Genomic DNA, 21408 nt, shown 5'->3' on the forward strand with positions numbered 1-21408 from the left:
GAATCACCTGCGAGGCAACAGGAAACTCCCCAAGAGCCATCCGGGAACCATTTGGATCCATAACCCTCCTGTGGCAGACCATCTTAATCAGTCCCCCCAATAGTCATCCCCTTAATCAGGGGTCTGCAGAGGTCTGAGTTCCAGTGAGTCTAAACCCCACCAGATGATGTCCATGATGTCTATGGCAACAAACTACAGAACTACACACTCTCTCTCTCTTACACACACACACGTGCGCACACACACACACACACACACACACACACACACACACACACACACACACCAGCTTTTCTCCAATTTAAGCAGAAAGAACTGACAGACGTTTCAGGTTTTTTTTCCCAGTGCTAATATCTGGGATAGGTCACTTCATCCTACCAAATGGTAGCGCCATATTTCCTCAGATGAGAGAGCTAGTGAATTCGAAGATGGAGTGAACAAACATGTTGTGTAATGAAACAATATCATGAAAAATTCTTCAGCACACTACAAGTGTTACACATATTTTACTGACTATCCACATGCCCTATGTGTAAACATATTCAGCTATAAAAACCCTACCTAATTCAGAATGCAGATCACGCATTGATTTCTATTTGCATAGAAAAGCATGCATAGCCCTTGTGCACATTATGTGCCATCAGGTAATTTCCAATTTAATGGTGACTCTTGTAGATTTTTGAAGTATGTGAGATATTTAAGGAATGGTTTTACAGTGCCACCATGTTGAGTGAGTTTCCATGGCCAAGCAGGAATCGGAATCTAGGCTCCTGAGACTTAGACTGACCCTCTGTCCACCAGACTACATTGACTCTGGTCCTTATATCAGCTCAATAGAGGATGTTATTATTCAATGCTACCTAAAATTTTGTAACATTTTTACTTCTCCGTCTCATCGCTGCCGCCCCCTCGCCTTTTTAGTTGAAGGAGATATACTGGATAACTATGCTAGGACAGATGGTGCTTGGATCTTCGGCGAACATAAAAGAATGTACAGAACACTCAGTAAAGAACAATGTGCAGAAATATGTGAAACAGAAACAGCATTTTCTTGCAGGTAACTCTCTCTGGTGCATCATACAAAGTCTACCCATCTTATATGGCTTTTACATATGAGGGCAGCCATCCATGCACAATGACTGAGAAGCTAACCTCACGGAACTCTCTGGGTGAACATGCCTCAATTTGAGCTGAATGGGTGTTTGGTGCCATGTGAGAAAGAAAGTCTGAAGATCCAGGTTACAGAAGATAGTGATTTCCCCTCCATTTGAGATGCATAATTCCTTTGTTACATGATCATGTATTTTTAATACTGTCTGAAATCCTGTTGCTTAGCATAGTAAATTGCAATTAGAGGAGTCTCACTGAATCCATGGAATTTATGGAAGGGTTGACTCTCCAAACCCCCACTTAATCAGTGAGTATACTCCAGTTGTGACTTGCCATGCTAAGCAACAGGAGTTCAGCCACTGTCTGAGTCTCCCGAAACTGTACTGTGATCTGAATTGTGCTGCATGTCATTTGGCATTCAAGTAAAAGTAGGCAAGCTGTTGATGATATTACAGAGAAAGCAGTGCCAAATTTTGCATGCATGCCTCCCCTGTTCTTGTCTAAACAAGGACCCTTGGTTGCGCTTCTGCTTCTCCCACTTCTGCTGATGTTTGTCAGAGGTTAAGGCCAACGGTGTTTTTAGGTGCCCTGAGTGAAACAAACACAGACACTGCATTTCCTATCTTCCATGCTCTGGGGATGGTCTGTGTACTAATAACTTGCAGAAGTTGCACAGTTGCAAACAGAACTTGGTGGTAGAGCCATACAATGAGAGATAATAAGAACAATAAGAACAGCAGCAGCAACAAAATGCCATCAAGTCAACTCTGGTGAAGGTGAACATTTCTAGAGTTTTTTAGGTAGTGAGTACTCAGAAGTAGTCTACCATTCCCTTCTTCTGGGGTTGCTCTGGGACTGCACCATTTGCTCATTACCAACGACACAAAGTCCATTCTCCCTGGGGATTTTGAACTCCCAACCTCTGTCTCCACAGCCAAATACCTAAACCACTGAGATATTTTTTGAAAACAATGTAACAATTGTCAACGCTGCTTTTAAAACTGTACCATTAACATTTACTGTACTTTCTACTTCTAAAATGTTGACTGGAGCTCATGTATGTGGAATTAAGACAATTTCTGTATTTTTCAAAGATACTGTATATATATTTTAAAAAAATACGATATTAGTTCCTGGCATGTCACTCACTGAGCAATGAGTGAAGAGTAATAGTAAGGAGCTACTTGTAAAAAAAGAGATAAAAAGCCAAAAAATAAAAATAAAAATTACTTCTTCAAAGAGAGGGGTGAAAGGGTAAATTCTGGCTGGATATAATATGGGGTCCTTCTAAGGCAGGATTCCCTTTCCAGCAGCTGCCAGCTGGGTGAACAGAGGAAGCCAGCAAGCAAGGCATGATGGCAACAGATTCTCTCACTGGTTGTGCCTATCATATAATATGTAGAGGTATAGTTCTATCACATTCATATGCCACCCATCTAGTGCCAAGTCAGTACTCTTTGCAGAACTATGCAAAGTAGACAGGAAGGGGTATGTGGGTAGACAGAGAAGGGAAGGTCCTGTAAAATGATGTTGGATTTCACCTATAATGTTTTATTTAAATTTTAGTTCACCTGGTCTGTATTATCTTTTATGATTTAATTGTGCCAATTCTTTTGTTTTTAATATGTTAAATGTTTATTAATATATTATTTTCTGCTCAGTGAAGGTTCCACCCAAAAGGTGGCATGTAACTATGTTTATCAATACAATAACTAAATACAAATATGTGAATATTTTGGCAGAGTCAATATTTCTCATACCTCTTGCCATTTCCACAGGTCTTTTTTATATGCTGTCAAAGATCAACAGTGCATTACATTAGCTGACACCAAAACAACTGTTGTGTTCAGAAGTGCAGGTGCAGTTCTCTTTGAAAAAAAGAGTAAGTACGGAGGCTTGAATGTGGTATCATTTGCAGCTCATCATGCCATGTAATGTGTTTGTGAAACAAGATATGGCTGCTCGGTGAGTCAGTCTGAAATATGAACTTGGTGTTTCTGTGAACGAAACCCTGTACCGAGGGGAGAAGGAGATTCCAAATTTGGAAGGCTCCGATTGTTGAGGTCCCGCTTCCAGCTGTTGCCGTCCTGACCTGCCATGAAGATGGGACAGTGTAGAGCACCTGCTTTCAACATTTTCCAAAACACACACACACACACACACACACACACACACACACACACACACACACACACACACACACACACACACACACACACACACACACACACACACACACACACACACACACACACACACACACACACACACACATCTCCATCCTGTAGGATCCGTGGCCCTGGTACGAATTGTCCTATTGCTCTGAGAGTTTATTCTTCAAAATGATGCAAGATCTTATTTACAAATCTGGTCAGTCATATTCAGTTTGGTACCCAGTTTTACTTGTCAAGAAAGAAGCCCTGAACCTCTCTGCAGATTTTACAGCTGCCAGGATGCCCTTCGATAGCACCTTTCGGGCAGCGCACTTGTCTCACAGCATCTTAGTGCCTCTTAGAATCATCAAGGTCCATGCCTGTCAACCCATGGCTGATGATCCCGTTAGTCCAGCTCTGCACACTCAAGCGGCAGTCTTTAATCACTAATTAAAAGTTTCTTAACAAATTCCCCCCGCTCCAGTTATAGGGCTCCCTAGGGATCTCTTTCATCCTGGGAAAGCCTTTGGGGGCCTTGTGTTGGGAGGGAGGGAGTCTTTAATGTCTGAAAATTGCTACTGGTGTTTGGAAATGTTCACTTAGCAGTAAAAGGCCATAGCTGATGATGGGATCAACCTTGGGCATGTGAAACTGCATCAACAGGATTTCAGCCCAAATAGGCCATTTGAGGCCAGCCTTGCTCTTCACCTGAACAGCTCAGGCCTTACACTAGTGTCTACAGAATATAATAGCTCCTGAGGAAATAGCTGATTCTGGGCTATAACAGAGTAGGACAATGTCTGAATACATACAGGAGGAACCACAGTACTCATTTAGCAGTCCAGAATCCCTTGAACAAATATACTCCTGTTCCCTTTGGCAAATAAGAGGCTGGTCATATGAGTTGGGATCTTGAATTTCATACCTTTTAAAGACTGCTGTGAAATACTGAGCTGTGATTTCCTGGGGGTGGGTGGTAAAGGAATGGACCACAACAGAGCAGATCTCTTCTGTAGGAGGACGTTTGGCAATGGCTTCTCCATCTGTTCCGCTGCAACAGTATCAGGAGACAGACTTGGGCGAGCTCTGAATGCAGCCTTTGAGGTAAATTGGCTGTCTACATCCAAATTAGTACTACACTGGCTTCCTGGATTATGGATTTCTGGAAATCTCTGAAGGGCCTCATAGGATTCTTTTCATTGCATGTTCAGAAACATTGAAGTGATGGTTGATGCTTGCACTGCAGCGGTGTAACACTAAACAGCAATCTTCCTTCAAATAAATACCCAGCTATACTGACTTCAGCTGCAATTACTAATGTTATGCTCACACTTCTATCTAATGCAAAAAAAAAAACCACACACCCCACAAAAGACTATATCTGCAGTCAGCAGATCAGATTCCTAAACCAGCTTTTCTTTGTATCTCTTCCACATGTAATTAGAAGATCTGCGCATCTTCACTTGAAGGGCACTGAATATATTTCTTGTTCTCTGGCAACACAGAGTAGAAAAGACAGCTTGTGAATAAAGCTTTAAAAAACAAAAACAGTTTTCAGTTTTCATGGGCGTTCTACATATCCATAGCAAAGAAGTGAGAGATACAGTATGTAAACAAAGATTCTTCCTCCTCCTCTTTCTCTCTTTAATGACAGTTGGATATCATAATGGTTATTTTGGCTTTGAATACAGCAGCACTGAACCGTAGTGTGCTGTGTATTAAAGGTAAAGGTAAAGGTTCCCCTTGACAATTTTTGTCCAGTCGTGTTCGACTCTAGGGGGCGGTGCTCATCCCCGTTTCCAAGCCATAGAGCCAGTGTTTGTCCGAAGACAATCTTCCATGGTCACATGGCCAGTGCGACTTAGACACAGAACGCTGTTACCTTCCCACCGAAGTGGTCCCTATGTATCTACTTGCATTCACATGCTTTCGAACCACTAGGTTGGCGGGAGCTGGGACAAGTGACGGGAGCTCACTCCGTCGCATGGATTCGATCTTACGACTGCTGGTCTTCTGACCCCGCAGCACAGGCTTCTGCGGTTTAGCCCACAGCGCCACCACATCCCTGTGCTGTGTATTAGTTATCTATCTATCTATCTATCTATCTATCTATCTATCTATCTATCTATCTATCTATCTATCTATCTATCTATCTATCTATCTATCTATCTATCTGTCTGTCTGTCCGTCCGTCCGTCCGTCCGTCCGTCCGTCCGTCCGTCCGTCCGTCCGTCCATCCATCCATCCATCCATTCATTCATTTATTTATTTATTTGATTTGATTTGATTTGATTTGATTTGATTTGATTTGATTTATACCCCACCCATCTGGCCTATAAGACCACTCTAGGCGGCTTAATTAGCCTCTCATGTTCTTAAGCTCTTCCCCTCCCTTTATTTCAGTTTATTTGCTTGCATGCAGAAGAGGAAACAGATTCGACTACCGAGGAACTGAATCTAAAACTCAGACAGGTATACGGTGCCAGAAATGGGCAAACAACAGTCCTCATGTACCCAAGTAAGACTTTTTTCCAGAACTGCTTCCCATTTTGGTAGTAAGTCAAATCATTCTCATTGTCAATGGTAGTATGTATATTCTGTTCTTTAGCCAAAATGTTGCAAATGTATGCAATGAAAATATTGAAAGTTTTCCTGCCACTGCATGTGGTAGGCAGTGAAACTGAAGAGGGGTGGCACAAGGATTCCTCGGTTCCTCAATCACTGAGAAGTTTCAGGGCAGCACTGTAGCAGGGTGTGTCTTCTTTTGAGAGGAAGAATCACTGACATATGTAGTTTTTGTAATTTATTTATTTGTAAGTGACACAAGTAGAGTATGGGTGGAGGCAAATAGCTTAAGCACTTTTTAAAAGCAAAAGTCCTGCTCTTGGAATTTCTTCCATTTTTTCCCATAAGACCTTGCTATGTCTGCCATGAGCTGTAAACTTTTTGATTTGTTCATTTTCATTCAAGACTTTGGGAACCACGTCTGATGTCTGTAACAACATGCATTTTTGTTTTTGCTAGTTATACCCCTCAAGCTCACCCAAATGTTACTGCCGGAATCCTGATAATGATGAGAAAGGCCCCTGGTGCTACACAATGGATCCTGAAACTAGATTCGATTATTGTAATGTCCCAGAATGTGAAGGTAGGCTTCAATACACCAAATTTACATTTTTCAGGGCAATTTTAAATATAGTGATTAGACATTATTCTTTTTGGCATGAAGAATTTTGTTATTCTATGTTCACCAGAACTGTTACATTATCCACAAATTATTGTAGAAGCACCTTCTAAAATATTGTAGAAAAACCTTATTATTTTGAGATAATTTTACCAATAGAAGATTAAATATTGTCATTTTTCAATAACTGATAAGTTAACTGACAGCTCTCCAAAGAAGGCTCAAATTGTTTGCGATGATGGATTTCTTATTTAAATTATGTAACTGACAGTTGTGTAAAAGCATGAGAAGCAGTATCAGTCCCACCATTAAGTAGTAAGAGACAATCATCTCATGCAGCATGTCCTAACAGTTTCCCAACCATTCATTTTGGTCCTCTGACCATTCCCTTCCATTGTAGAACAAACTTGCTTTTCTCAGTAGCATTCTGTCAGTGATGAGATAAGATTTGAACAAAATCCTTAGATCCCTGTAAGATTTATAGCACTGCTTGGCAGTTTGAATCTGTGTAGGTTCACCACAGTTGACATTTTTCTCTGACAAAATTAATTTCAGTGTGAAACCATGATAACCTTATCATTCATATCAATGTTCATCTGGATACCAAGGTACAAGTTGTTTCATTATTTAAATACTTCATCCCTCCCCTGAGCATGAGAATAACCATTGCTTTACTAAAGTATGGGCTTCCTTAAAATTTACATTTGCCTCGGAGTAACCTCAGTTCTAAATGGAATCAATTTAGAGATCACGTGATGTCACATGTTATTTGGGTCGGTGCGTGCATTTCTCTTGGGAAAACTTTAAATCCATTTTTAAGCTGTGCTGCATCTTGGTTGAGGGAGCTACACTGGCCCTGTCCTGTTTCCACTTGCCCTGGCCTTATGCTAGCCACTTGCCCCTCCTGCTGTGGTGACAGAGAGGGAGAGAAGGTCTGCTGGCGAAGCCGCTCATCCCTTTAGAAAGCTCGGCTCCTTCTGTCCCTTTAAGAATGCTGAAGCATTGTCACCTACCCTGTTTCCCAAGCAATGGTTTCTCCTGGATTCTCTCTGTCCCTTTTTAACTTTGTTCCATGAAAGGTTGCCTCAGGAGGAAAAGTGGGGGCAAATAAGGCAAGGAAAGGAAGCTTGCACACACAAACTGCTTGATTGGCAATGCCCTCCTCTCTGTTGACCAGGGAAGAGCTGGAGCATTCTAAAAGGGACAGAAGCAACCAAACTTCCTAAGGGACAAGCAGATTTGAGAGGAAACTCCTCCTCTCCTGTGCCTGTCCGTCCCTCCTTCCTTCACACCACCTCTCCCACTGCCTCCACTGGTTACCCAAAGGCACAATTCGCAGCGACACAGGGGTGTACATATGTAGAAATAATAGAAAGAAATTTAGTTGCACATGCGTGCTAAATTAAACAATCCTCTGGCAGAACAGCATTTTAGCTGGTGTTCCAACCAGAAAACACACTTCCCTGGTGAAATAATTGGTTCTTCCATTGACGTCACAGAGACACCTTATTTTAAACCATTTTTAAAGCAGAAAGTGGTATAACAGTGGCTCTTTTCTTGCAGTAGAATAAAGCCCTAAGTCTTTCGAGGGACCCAAATCTTGTTCATTCTACTTTTCCTGAGCAGAGAAAAATGATTGTAGGCAATGTCAGTTTACCTAATTTTCAAGCTTTATTTATCTACAGGCTTCTGTTTTTTGAAAAAAAAAATAAATACTGTAAATTCAAAACTGAATGCATGTAACAGGCACATTTTCTTCATCTTATGAAACTCAGTCTTATGGCTATGCAAAAAGCTGCAGTACAAATGTTTAAAAATATCTGAAAATTGAGCTTAGGTTTCAAACAAAAACTTAAGACACGATTCAAGAATGTTTCATATTTGCAAGAGCATTAAACTACAATAAAATACCAAAAAGAACGTTTTAGTCATAGTCTAAATATGCAGGAGCGTATATTCTTAAAAGGCCAAACAAAAATCCGAGAGCACATTTCTAAAACACACGGTTACTTTGAAAAGTAAGAAAGCATTATAATTATTTGTACCTCTTACATATTTCATATACAGAATATTCTTTAATAACATTCTCACTTAGCCAAGCCAGCCATTTGCCAATTTGAATTTATGGAAGAAAATCTAGGATCTCCTTGTTTTTGTGTGTTGCTTGCTTCTGGGAATAGAATTCGCTGCTGCTACATTGCCAGGTGCTCCTTAGCTCCCTGCTCCTTGCTAACAAGGACTGTGTATACTTACAGGATCTGTACGTAGAATAAGTAGGTATTGGCACACTTAGCTGGCAGCCACAATTGCAGGTAAAACAGAAATTCCAATGGAACAGGCTTGTACTGAAGAAAATGTTGATAAGGTTGTTTTGAGAACAAGAAGACTAGTTTTGCCATTGAAGTGGGGATACAGTATTTTTCTATGGGCTTCACTCAAGTAAAGAAACCAGATTTGTTCTGTCTAGGTTCTACCAGAGTTGCAAGCCCTGTTGGATTACAATGTACTTTACATGCATTATGGAGTCAATAATATTTTACATGTACTGTATTTTGCTAATCTAGCAAAATTAGCTGTTTGCTCAGAAGTAACCCCAACATGCATGCAGTACATGCCTATGAAACCTCCAGTTTATAATCGTATCCCATATTTCTACCACCTTAATAATTGCAACACTTAATTCATTTGAAAACCTTCTAAAAAAACTTCAGAAGTTTTAAAAACTGTATATATAATTGGCCACCAAGAGTTTATAAAGGAGCTTTTTGACTTTTGGTTGTTTTGTTTGTTCAGTCGTTTAGTCGTGTCCGACTCTTCGTGACCCCATGGACCAGAGCACGCCAGGCCCTCCTATCTTCCACCGCCTCCCAGAGTTGTGTCAAATTCATGTTGGTTGCTTCGATGACACTGTCCAACCATCTCATCCGCGGTCGTCCCCTTCTCCTCTTGCCTTCACACTTTCCCAACATCAAAGTCTTTTCCAAGGAGTCTTCTCTTCTCATGAGATGGCCAAAGTACTGGAGCCTCAGCTTCAGGATCTGTCCTTCTAATGAGCACTCGAGGTTGATTTCCCCATCTTCAGATTTTTCTAAGAAAAAAATGTTGGTATGGGAATGACATCTTCATATCCCGCTGTCTGAGGAAGTCACACAACATCCGTAGAGAATTTTCCCATCCTACTTACAATTTCTTTGAACTGTTGCCATCTGGCAGAAGATACAGAACAATTACATAAGACTCAGACCACACGTTTTCTGAATAGTTTTTATCCTAAAGCTATAATTGCACTTAATAATGAAATTAAAGATCGCCAGTAATGAACAGTTGGACAGTGCTACTTAGCCTGTGCTGTAGATGTTTGTATTGGGGGGGGGGAGTGTTTGGGGATTTTTTATGTGTGTGCATGTGGGTCTGGTCTCTGGGTGTCTGTGTGAATTTTGTTGTATGTGTATACTATGTATAGACTTACAATGACAATAAATGTATTTGTATTTTGTACATGAGTAGATATAGCCTTGCAAAGTCCAGAGATAAATGTGTGTGGTCTCTGGACTTTGAGAGATTGCCCACCCAGGCTTTAATATGAAATATAAATTTAATGTGAACAGTCTGCATAATTCAAGGATGTTTACTCTTACAGAACCATGCAGGTACTGCAGCAGAGAAAACTACCAAGGCAGCATTTCCAAAACAGAATCTGGACTGGAATGTCAGTCCTGGGCTTCTCAAGAACCTCATTCTCATGGATACATCCCTTTGAAGTTAGTCCCAAGTGATAATTTCATAAACAGAATGAAGTAGCCACTGGCACTGCTGTACAGTGAATCATCTGAAAACTCTAGAGGGAAATTATCCATATTAAGCAAAATGTATTTTCAGTGAGTTTGTAACTCTTCTGCACAAGCCTTGTTTAAATCTGTACAAAACTCTTCAGCCTGCATACCTGATTTGGGTAGAGATACTATGTTTGTGGAAAATCACCAGCTCTAACATATAACGCTGTTTAATTCCTGCCTTTAGCCTTTAGGTTTTTAGCTCAGCTTTGCATGTAGAAAGTCATTCATTCAAGGAAGCAGTTGAAGTGAAATTCCTTTCTCTGGAAACTGGACCTAGAATGTGAAGAAGGGGTTGGGGAAGGTACACTGGTGTGCAGCTGAGGGGAAAAAAAGAAAAGTCGAGAGATACTTTGGAGACACGAAACTGGAATGGAAATATTCAAAGGCACAAGCACGCAAAAACCCTTGCAGAAGCATAAAAGTGTTCTGGACTTTTATAAACCTAGAAAAAGTGTTTTGAGAGGTACTAATTCTGGCAGTGCAAATTTGTTCAGTCAACAGGAGTAGTTAGATAATCACTTTCTTACTAACCTAAGTAAGAATTAAATATGAATTATCTCTAAATAGTCAGTTGGAACTACTAAGTTTTTTAGAACAGGGTTCCCCAACCCCCAGTCTGTGGCCCAGTGTCAATCTGTGGCCTGGGCCAGACTGGGCCATGGCAACAGATCTCCCACCCACCCCACAGCACTCCCCCCGCACAGCCCCTTTGCACATGAGCACAAGTGTGCATGCCCCCTCCCCTTTGCACATGTGTGAGTGCCTGCGCGAGCACCCTCAAGCACTCCAGCCCCTTTGTGCATGCGTGAGTGTGTGTGCGCACCTGCATGAGCATCCCCCGTGCCCGCAGAAGTGTCCCCCACCCCTTTGCGCATACGCATGAGTGCAGGGGGTGCATTGTCTTCCCCGCACATGGACCCCATCTTCCACCAACTGGTCCACAGTGACAAAAAGGTTGGGGACCACTGCTTTAGAAGAACCACCACTAATACAGGATGCAAGCAACTGGTTTATTTTCACACTTTATATATGTATATATACAGAGAGGGCGGTGCATCTGCATGATTGGAAATTCATTTTTTAAAATTTCTAATCTGATTGTCAGTTGTCCCCAAGATCCAATGACAATCAGATTAGATACTGACTGAAACCCTGTCACTTAACATAGTAATTTGCATTAGAGTAGGCCCAGTGAATCAGTAGGGATTTGATGAGTCTTCTCTGCATGTTCCATTAATTTAAATGGACATACTCTAGTTGCAACTTATTATGCCAAATTCACAGCTGATCCTTTGAATCAATGGAATTTATGGAGGAATTCAGTCACCAAATCCCCACAGATTTAGTGGGCCTACTCTAGTGTGATTTACTGCATGAAGGAACAGGATTTCAGCCAGTATTGGGCTAGGTAGATACAGTCTACTACAATATAAGATGGTTCTGTCTGTTCTTTGCCCATCCACATCCGGAATAAAGAGATGGACACCGGTGATGGAGTTAACTGGGACCACACTTTATTAAATTTTAAATATTAACCTCCCTCATTCTGCAGTGAGGCCTGAACATAGTGCAGGAACCTAAGGCAGGCACCTGGGGTGCCACTAACCTCTTATCCCTGCCCTGTCCCCCCAAAGGTGAGTCCTGCATTCTGGGTCTGTGTTGCCCCTTAGACAGCTTATGCCCAAGTGGCTATACCTGGGGAACCTTCTACAGCCACCAGCTGTCAAATCCTCATGAACCTAGGTGGGCAGCAGCCAGGGCCAGCCCCCCCATGCACCCCCCCCATCCCAGGAAGCGAATCTTGGAATCCTACTTGCCATGATGGAGGATGCAATAGCATCCTCATGTACCCCATGGGAACTCACTGGTACACATGTCCCATTCTGCACAACCTGCCAGTGTGACCTATTTAGACACAGCACCACCCTTGATCTACCCAACGTGCCCCATGAATAATCAGTGTGGGAACAGGCAACAATTACTCACCCACCTTTTCAATGTGCCAGTCAGGTGAGATGGGCCCCAACTTCCTATCTGCCCCTGGAGCGACCAACAAAAGGCACACTGGACCACAGGGTGGGAGGTTGGGCTGCTTCAGTGCTGCAACTGATGCTGGCTGGGAGCAAGCTGGCTTTACAGAAGCTCCCTGCTCCTGCCCCCAGGAAAGGCTTGTGGGGAGTGGCAATAGGCACTCCCACTTGCCTGTCTCCTGTCAGGAGGAAACAGGCAAAGGAGTCCCTGCCAATGCAGAATATCGTGCTGGCAGATCCAGGCACTGAAGAGACGTAACCACCAACAGTCAATCAGAAGAAGTTTCAGATCTTTCCTTTAACTTTCAGTTTCCCAGAAAAGAATCTGAGGTCAAATTACTGCCGTAATCCTGATGGTGAACCACGTCCTTGGTGTTTCACCATGAACTCAACTAAACGGTGAGAACACTGCAACATTCCACGATGCAGTAAGTTTTATTTGGATTATCTATTCCAAACTGATTGTTTTTTGGTTTTGAGGGGTGTATGTGTGAAACATTAGTAGTGAAGTTTGGTTCCAGGAGAAAAAGATTAAGAGAAGGTGTTTTTGTTTAGTTAACCTGGCAATAATTTTCAAAGCAATTTCACACAGGTATACCATGTGAACAGAAAGGGGAGGTATGGTGCTAGTGCATGTCTCGTTTGTGGACTTCTCATAAGCATCAGGCTACTATGGAAAGGATACTCTTTTCGTCTTCTCCAACATGGTTGTTCTTACAGACAGCAGTGGGAATTCCACCTAATACATTTTTTGTACTTGAGTTGTTCCTATTACATATTCTAAAGATGGTGATTTCATTCTCTTTCCTGGTACAGCTATGCCACCTCCAGTCTCCACTGTGGGGCAGCAGTGTCTTGCAGGAGGGGGAGAAGACTATCCAGGGAAAGTTGCTGTCACAGAATCAGGAACAACATGTCAATCCTGGGCAGCCCAAACACCTCACGCACATGCTAGAACTCCAAAAAACTACCCTTGCAACTACCTCATTGTCACCTGGGCCTTGTCGTCATCGTGATAAACAGTGCAAAATAACTAGCAATATATAGCATACTGTGCTGCCTTGCTTCAGATCGGAGCTTGGAAGGAAAATTTTACAAATAATATTGCTATTCATAAGACCTTAAATTCTTGTGCCTAATTTTAATGATCAAATACTGTATCAAACTGGTGAATTTGCAAATATGTAAGTGTTGGCATAAAAATCATATTCACTTTTTGTTCTAAAATGTTAATATTAGACAGATTTCTTTCTCCATTTTCATTTGTTTGGCTTTTTAATGATGTATATCCCCCTAAAAATGAAAACAAAAGTATGTATTACACATTATATCATCTTATTGTGGCACTCTATACAGTGGGGTCTTGACTTGAGAACTTAATCCATATTGGAAGGCGGTTCTCAAGTCAAAACGTTCTCAGGTCAAATCTGCATTTCCCATAGGAATGCATTGAAAACCATTTGATCCGTATCTGCTCTTTTTCGTCCATAGAAACTAATGGGAAGCTGCTATTCCGCCTTCGACCACTAGAGGGGGATATTTTGTTTCTTTTTTTTCTTAGGTCAAGAAAGGTTCAGGGAAGGCAGGGAAAAGACAGTCCAGGCAGTACAGTACCAGGCAGTCTGAAGACTGTCTCCCAATCCATTCTCTAAATGCTGGAAGGAGTGAGAAAGCAGACAGGCACCCTTTTCACTGGCCAACAGCTAACTGAAAGTTCACATTTTGCACTTTCCCTGCCTCCCACGTGGTTTTTTTCAGTTCTTAACTCAAATCTAAGTACTTAAGTCAGGTCAATATTTTCCTATGAGAGTGGTTCTTAAGTCAAAATGTTCTTAACTCGAGCCGTTCTTAAGTCAAGACCCCACTGTAGCTGCATTGCTGGGAGCTCCTAATTAGAGATGGGCATGAACTGGTTCTTCCTGGTTCATCCTGGTTCGTAAAGGCAGGGCTGCTTTCCTCCTCTGTCTCCTCTGGTTTAAACAGCCACTCACCAGGCCTAATCCGCTAGCTTTTGGCACCTCCTCAACTGATCTTCCAGTCCTGGCAAGAGCTCAGGCTTCTCTGCCCTGCCCTCTTGGCGGATCTCCCACTCAGACAAAAGGGTGGGGCAGAGAAGTCTGGCTCTTGCTCATGTCTGAAATATTAGATGAGGAGATGGGGAAAAAAAACACCCTACAAACTGGGCCTGGTGAGTGGCTAGATTGACTGAGGAGGCAGAGAGGGGGAGCAGCAGAATCTGTGTGGTTGCCTTTATGAACCAGGACAAACTGGGATGAACCAGTTCATGCCCATCTCTGCTCCTAACTATGAGCTTATGAACAGGAAGAAAAAGCAGGTGGATATACCTTGGGTCACTGTTTTCATCTTCAACCCTCCTATTTCCCCACTATATCTTTATGTATATAATTGTTATGATGGAATAGCCATTGAAAAATAAGACCTGAATTGATTCTGCTCCATTACAGTGAAATATTTGGGTAAGGCTACTCCTGCAGAGATGTCACAATTTGGTCACAGCATATAAGCTTTTGTTGATGAGGAAATGATGTGTAGTCAAAGTCGTTTCTGTTCCTGGTCTGTGTGAATCACATGTGTTGGTTTTTTCTGTGCCTGCATAAAACTCCTTCGAATATTCCAGAGCCTAAATAAACTGTTAGACCAGCTCCCTACGATGCAAATGCTTCCCCACTCAATGGCAAGCCCTCTGTTCCCTTTCAGCTGCCCCTGAGGAAACATCTCAGAACATCATTTAGAGTCTTTTTTGTCAAGATTGTTGGGACTAGTTCTTACCTGCTGCCCATTTTTCCATTGTCTTTCTCTGTCCTTTATCTTTGCTCTTGTGAGTCTCCCTTTAAAAAAACAAATGGGCCCATTTAAGAAATGAATCATGTGCAAGAATCAACAGTCCCACCTTAAATTGAAGAGGTCATCGCAGGAGGTAGATTCTATATACAAACAAGCAAGATGGTTTCAATATGCAAAACACCTTCCAAGCAAGTCCTTATGGAGCCATTCCATAACCTCAAGATCATCAAGCACCATGGGAAATCAAGTCTGCAAGAAAGATACAATCTTTCAACCTTGAGAATGGATCGACCTCAGCTCCAAAATCAACATCTTCTTCCATATCGAAGAAGAGGAAAAAGTCAGCAGACCTCAAGGGCACTGCAGCTAAGAAACCCAAACCTAATCAGAAAGCTAAGAAATCTAAGGAACAACCACTGACATCCCAAGCTTTCTCCCAGCAGCATCCACCTTGTGACAAAGAACAGGAGGAAGAGGTATCTCAGATTTGTATTTCTTCCCTGGTTTTCAGTCACTTCCTGAGTGGAGTCAGCTTACACAATAGAATTTAAGGAAGTTCCCCATTCCACTTGGAAATTACTGTAAATATTCTACCCAATTTGATCTGCCTCTTTATCTTAATATAGTAACAGTTCCAAAGCTACTGAAACATTCGTCCTTCTTGGAAAACTCAAGCCTAAGATTACCCTTGAGGAGCCACTGCAAAAATTGTGTTAGAAATATTGCAAATTTTTGTTTTAATGTCTTTTTAAACTCTAAAACTTGGCACGGTGTGTGCCCTATGGGCTATTAAACCTAAATAAACTTGAAACTCCTCCCATTTTCCTCAGAGTCAATATCAACAGTGAAGGAGAAAAACTCCCCACGCTGTAAGAGGTTTCATAAAGCAAAATACCTCCAAGAGGTAACACTGGAGGCGATATATCAGCCACCATACTACTTTGGTGCTATGCCTTATTTCTGTCCAGAGACAGAATGGCATTTTCCACTAACCTTCTTCAATTATCTGGGGGTCCAGAAAGAGAAGAACACAGGTTCTCTTTGTGGCTTGCCTATGTACTTTCCAGTGCCCACAAAGCATGCACATCAATATGAGAGTCATAGGATCCCAGCATTGAAATCACCAGGGCAAGATCACTAAAGCAAGATCTCTGAAGCAGAGGCAAATGCATTCAGCATTGAAATTGCCAGTACATGGGTGCAAGACTACCTGGTGTTAAAGTCACCAATGGAGCAGAGACACAGACATGTGACATCGAAATCACTCCCACCAGAGAAGTCTCAATTGGTTTGGAAGTCCCCCAGGCCAACCACAAAACAGCAAATAATAATAATAATAATAATAATAATAATAATAATAATAATAATAATAATAATAATAATAATAATAATAATAATAATAATAATAATAATAATAATAATAATAATAATAATAATAATAATAATAATAATAATAATTAGTTGTCGTCACCATCAAAAGAAAGTGTCTAGATGCTCACTGACACCAAGTCAGGATCAAAAAGAAATGTAGGCATTGAGACCTTTGATATCAACTGCATTGTATTTCCCTGTCCTTGTCTTCATCATGATCTGCTTTATCCAAGTGTAGTCAATATCCAACAGGGGAGGGTAACCACATAGCCGACAACTTGAGCAGACAGATATCTCAGTCATGAATGGGAACTACCCACAAGCATGTTCAATGAGATTTGCATCAACTGGAGGCACCCAAAGATAGATTTTTTTTCCACCACCACAAGCAATACAATGTGCCAAAAATATTTCTTCTGGGCAAGCCAATGATAAGGTTCTTTAGTAGATGCCTTCAAAATCTGGTAGACAAGGAAACTCCTCTATTCTTCCCCTGATTTCCCTGCTGCACAGAATAGTAGTAAAAGTTTGTCAAGAAAAATCCAATACCATTTTGATAGCTCTGTGGCCATTTGATAGCTCTGGCCACACCAGATCTGGTTTGCAATGTTAAAACTGATGGTGGCAGACACTTGGCAAGTGCTAGTCATTCCTTATACAGGAATCTCAGAATGGAAAGAGGGCTCACCATCCAGATCTAGCCAGGCTGAGGATGACAGCATGGAGAATTTTCCAATACTGAAGAAAATTATCCAATAATCGTGAGAACCATCCACCAGACATAGCTATAGATACAAACGGTGGACATTCTCATCCTTTGGAGAATCTGTAGGAGAATCTAGCCTCTCACCCTTGCCACATACGGTGCTGCATTTTTGCCTGCATCTGAAAGAGAAGGTTTTATCACAGTCCTCCCTAAAAGTTTGTCTTTCAGCTATAGTGGCGAGGCAGGCTCAAGGTTCCAAAGTGTCTCAGTTTTTCAAAAATCCAACTCTCACACAGTTCCTACAAGGTTTACAGAATGTGTCCCCTGATGTGTGGACGCCACCTCTGCAGTGGTCACTTACACTAGAGTTCATGAAACTGCCATTCATGCCTATGCCAATTGAGGACTGAAGACTACTTACATACAAAAGAGTATTTCTAGTAGCAGCAACTTCAGAATGAAGAACAAGTGAATTAAGTGCTCTTTCGCATGACCCACCTTTTCTGCAATTCTATAAAGATAAGGTTACCATCTTCCCTGATGTGTCTTTCCTCCAGCCCCTAGTATTCCCAACCTTTTTTCCATCATCAACTACAGAACTGGAAAGGTCAGTTCACATATTAAATGTTTGCATGGCTCTGACCTTTTATCTCTCAAGAACTAGGCACTTCCAGGAATCTAACAAGCTATTTGTTAAATATCAGGGATCAAAAATGGGTGAACAGATTGTGTTCCAGCGTGTATTGAAATGGCTTGTGAACCTGATCACGATGCCTTACCAACTGGCAAATAAGCCAATCCCTGCATCTTTGAAGGGATATTCTACTACAGGTATTGCTGCATCTTCAGCCTTTCTCAGAGGAATCCAGTTAGGAGACAATTGCAAAGCAGCAAGCTGGCCACAACCCTTGATGTTAATCAAACAGTACAGGCTGGACACCAGGGTTACATTTGATGCTGCATTTGTTAGAACAGTCATTTCATCCATGTTGGTGTGATGTCCCACAGCTGGTAAGTGAACTTGTCAGTCACCCACATGTGTGATTCACAGAGATCAGGAAGAAGGATAGGTTACTTACCTGTAACTGCAGTTCTTTGAATGGCCATCTGTGAATTCACACAACCCACCCATCCTCCCCTCAGTCTGTTACAAAATTGTTCTTCCTTGCCAGCAGGAGACTGGGGGAAGCAAGAGCTGACTGTTGGGTAGGGTAGCATGTCTATTGCAAGGAGCTGGTGTAACGGTTTCTTTAGGCTCTGGAATGTTCACAGAGGTTCGCACGGGCACAGAAAGAGCCCATATGTGTGAATTCACAGCTGACCACTCAAAGTTCCAGTTACAGATAAGTAACCTGTTCTTTCATACCATCAATTTGTACTACAAAGAATAAAAACAATCATAACATGTAAACAGTACTTACCGTGTTTTTGATGCGGTGCTGACTTCTTTCTACGAGTACATAATCAGCAAAACACATGCTATATACTTTTTCTGCACTCCAGGTTTATTTTAAAACAACAGATGGATGTTTCTAAAATTACACATCCCTGATTTTCTGTCATTTTTAAAATATTGCATAATTGCTTTTGCTTGCTTTCACATGAACAACAGACACACCAACTATACACTGAAAGTGGAATTTAGGAATCAGCTGCTAAAGTTCAACTGTAGCCCAAAGTATTTAGGAGTGCCCCTTGACTGGTCCTTAACTTATAAGGAACATTTAAGAAAAACAATGGTTTTCTGCCCCTTCAAAATCCAGCTTGTACTTCTGGGAGTTCTCAGTCCACATAATGCTGAGGATTTTGGGCATAACCTTGCTAGCATGAGAAATGAGTGCAATTGTACGGTAGTTGGAGCATTCTTTGGCACTGCCCTTCTTTGGGATTGGGATGTAGACTGATCTTTTCCAATCCTCTGGCCACTGCTGAGTTTTCCAAACTTGCTGGCATATTGAGTGTAGCACCTTAATAGCATCCTCTTTTAAGATTTTAAATAGTTCAAATGGAATGCCAACCAGGGCACAGGTTGCTGTCCTCTGAAGATGCCGGCCACAGAGACTGGCGAAATGTCAGGAAGAACAACCTTCAGAACACGGCCAAAGAGCCCGAAAAACCCAGAACAACCATTAGATCCCGGCCGTGAAAGCCTTTGCAAATGTATTAATTCCAGCATGTTTGCCTCCGTCAATTCAGTGGTAGCAGGTGGAGCAGAATGCTATGTTACCGGATGGGGTGATGCAAAGGGTGAGTTGCCATTCTGTGACTCCAAAGCTCCTGAGAAAATGTTCTGTGCTTCTTCCTGATCTTGCTCCATTATCTTTATCTCCACTTTTCTGATGTTTGTCTTATATATAAATTTGAAGGCTTGAGAAAGAGATATATTCAATTATTCCCCCCCCCAAAATAAAAAAATTGTAAAAGGTAGTCTAGATCTGGGGTCCCCAACCCCTGGTCCATGGCCCAGTACCAGTCCGTGGCCTTGGCAGGACCAGGCCATGGAGACAGATCTCCCGCCCCCCTGCACGTACGCCCCCCCATGCATGCACACAAGTACGCATGCCCCCCACATGCACACATGGGTGCCTCGGCCACCCCCACACACATGTATGAGTGCCCCATCCACCCACATATGTGTGCCCCGTCCCCTGTGCACAGATGCCCCCCCAAGCAGTCCGTGGTTTGGAAAAGTTTGGGGACCACTGATCTCGAGGATACCCTCTTCTGTTCACTACTGCTCACAAAGTGACACAAAGCAAGGGAAAACCCCAGAAACTAGCTCCTTTTTTCAACAGTTAACCACTTCTCACCCAAACACAAAGCAATTCAGGGCTGTTTTTCAGTAAGTGTGAGTGGATTAGAAATCAGCAGTAAAAACAATAGTAGCTGCCAATACTTAAACATATATATCACACTCTTTGGGCATCATCCAGCAACTTTGTTTGGGTTGCCCCATGTAATTTCTCATTCAGGTGCAGACCTGCTTTGCTTTGACAGCACAGTCTTGGGCAACTCAGCTGTTGCAGCTTCTGTCCAAAGGCCTGCAGGGTTTGTACAATTGTGTGTTCACTGTCATCTCTGTGCTGGACTTCCCCTGATCCAGGTATTAATTTGACAGTGTTCGGAGAAGTTACTTTCTTGAATGGTAATATTGGGAACCACCCAATGGAATGTGAGATCGAAGTGGGCAGGGGGAGGAGAAGAGCAGCTTTTCAAAACTCTTGCACTCGGTCCTTATTTATCATTGTGTCTCTTAAGCTGCCAAAGCAAACTAGACCAGTGGTTCTTAACCTTTTTGAAAGAAATGCCCCCTTGAGCCATTGAGGAAGTTATCATCGCCCCCCTCCCCACGGTGATTATTTATTTATTTATTTATTTATTTATTTATTTATTTATTTATTTATTTATTTATTTATTTATTTATTTATTTATTTATGACAGTTAAATCCAATGACCCCTGAAAACAAAATTAAATTCCAAGAAAATGAAATGCCCCCCCAAAAGTAACATTTAATGATTTAGTTGCAAGTGAATTTTAAGATGCAAAAAGAAATATAAAAAGGGCATAAAAACAAATGCATGAACTAAAAATTTCAAGACAAAAAGTCTGCAACTAAATTAAAATTGGAGGAAAATATATATTCATGCACACTGTAAAAAGGCTGCAGCCATCTTCACAGGTTTGGCTTGCTCCAGCGCCCCCCTACCGCCCCCTTCTGCTCCAGCGCCCCCATGCCGCCCCTTTTTGTTCTACCGCCCCCCTGAAAAATGAAACCGCCCACTGGGGGGCATTATCGCCCACGTTAAGAACCACTGAACTAGACTATCATTTAGTCTCATCTCATAAAATAGAGAAATATTATCTTTGAAAAGGATTCCGTGACATTTAATAATATTTACATAAAAGCTGAAACAAGGATAATATCAGGAGATAAATCTATTCCCACCGTATTTACTGGTTCCTAATATTCCCAAACTGTTCACTGCGTTTGACTGTTGTTTTTTTCTCTTATTGGCAAAGGCACTAGCAGAGAAGGCATACTTAAAAGAGGCTGGCTTCCCTGTAATTGGAAATAAAATTTGCAATCGGCCTGAGATTCTGAATGGCAGCATGAAAACCACAGAATTTTGTGCTGGTATTATTGATGGCGGCATTGAGTGTATGGTAAGCAACAAGGTGGTGGTTTGGCTTTATACATGACTTGACTGAAAT

At 41.8% G+C, this 21408-nt stretch overlaps 1 protein-coding gene across 1 annotated transcript; it reads left to right on the plus strand.

The window, feature by feature from the left end:
• The first annotated feature begins 596 nt into the window (after positions 1–596).
• On the plus strand, positions 597–13657 carry LOC140705782 (plasminogen-like). Its single transcript, XM_078386608.1, is given in 9 exon segments — positions 597–1057; positions 2889–2992; positions 5667–5781; positions 5872–5887; positions 6288–6446; positions 8628–8707; positions 10071–10208; positions 12623–12741; positions 13130–13657. Coding segments are annotated over 9 exon segments (1248 nt in total). The 5' UTR covers positions 597–740; the 3' UTR covers positions 13330–13657.
• Positions 13658–21408: the final 7751 nt, after the last annotated feature.

This window comes from Pogona vitticeps, chromosome 1 (genome assembly GCF_051106095.1).
Source record: "Pogona vitticeps strain Pit_001003342236 chromosome 1, PviZW2.1, whole genome shotgun sequence".
NCBI lineage: Eukaryota > Metazoa > Chordata > Lepidosauria > Squamata > Agamidae > Pogona > Pogona vitticeps.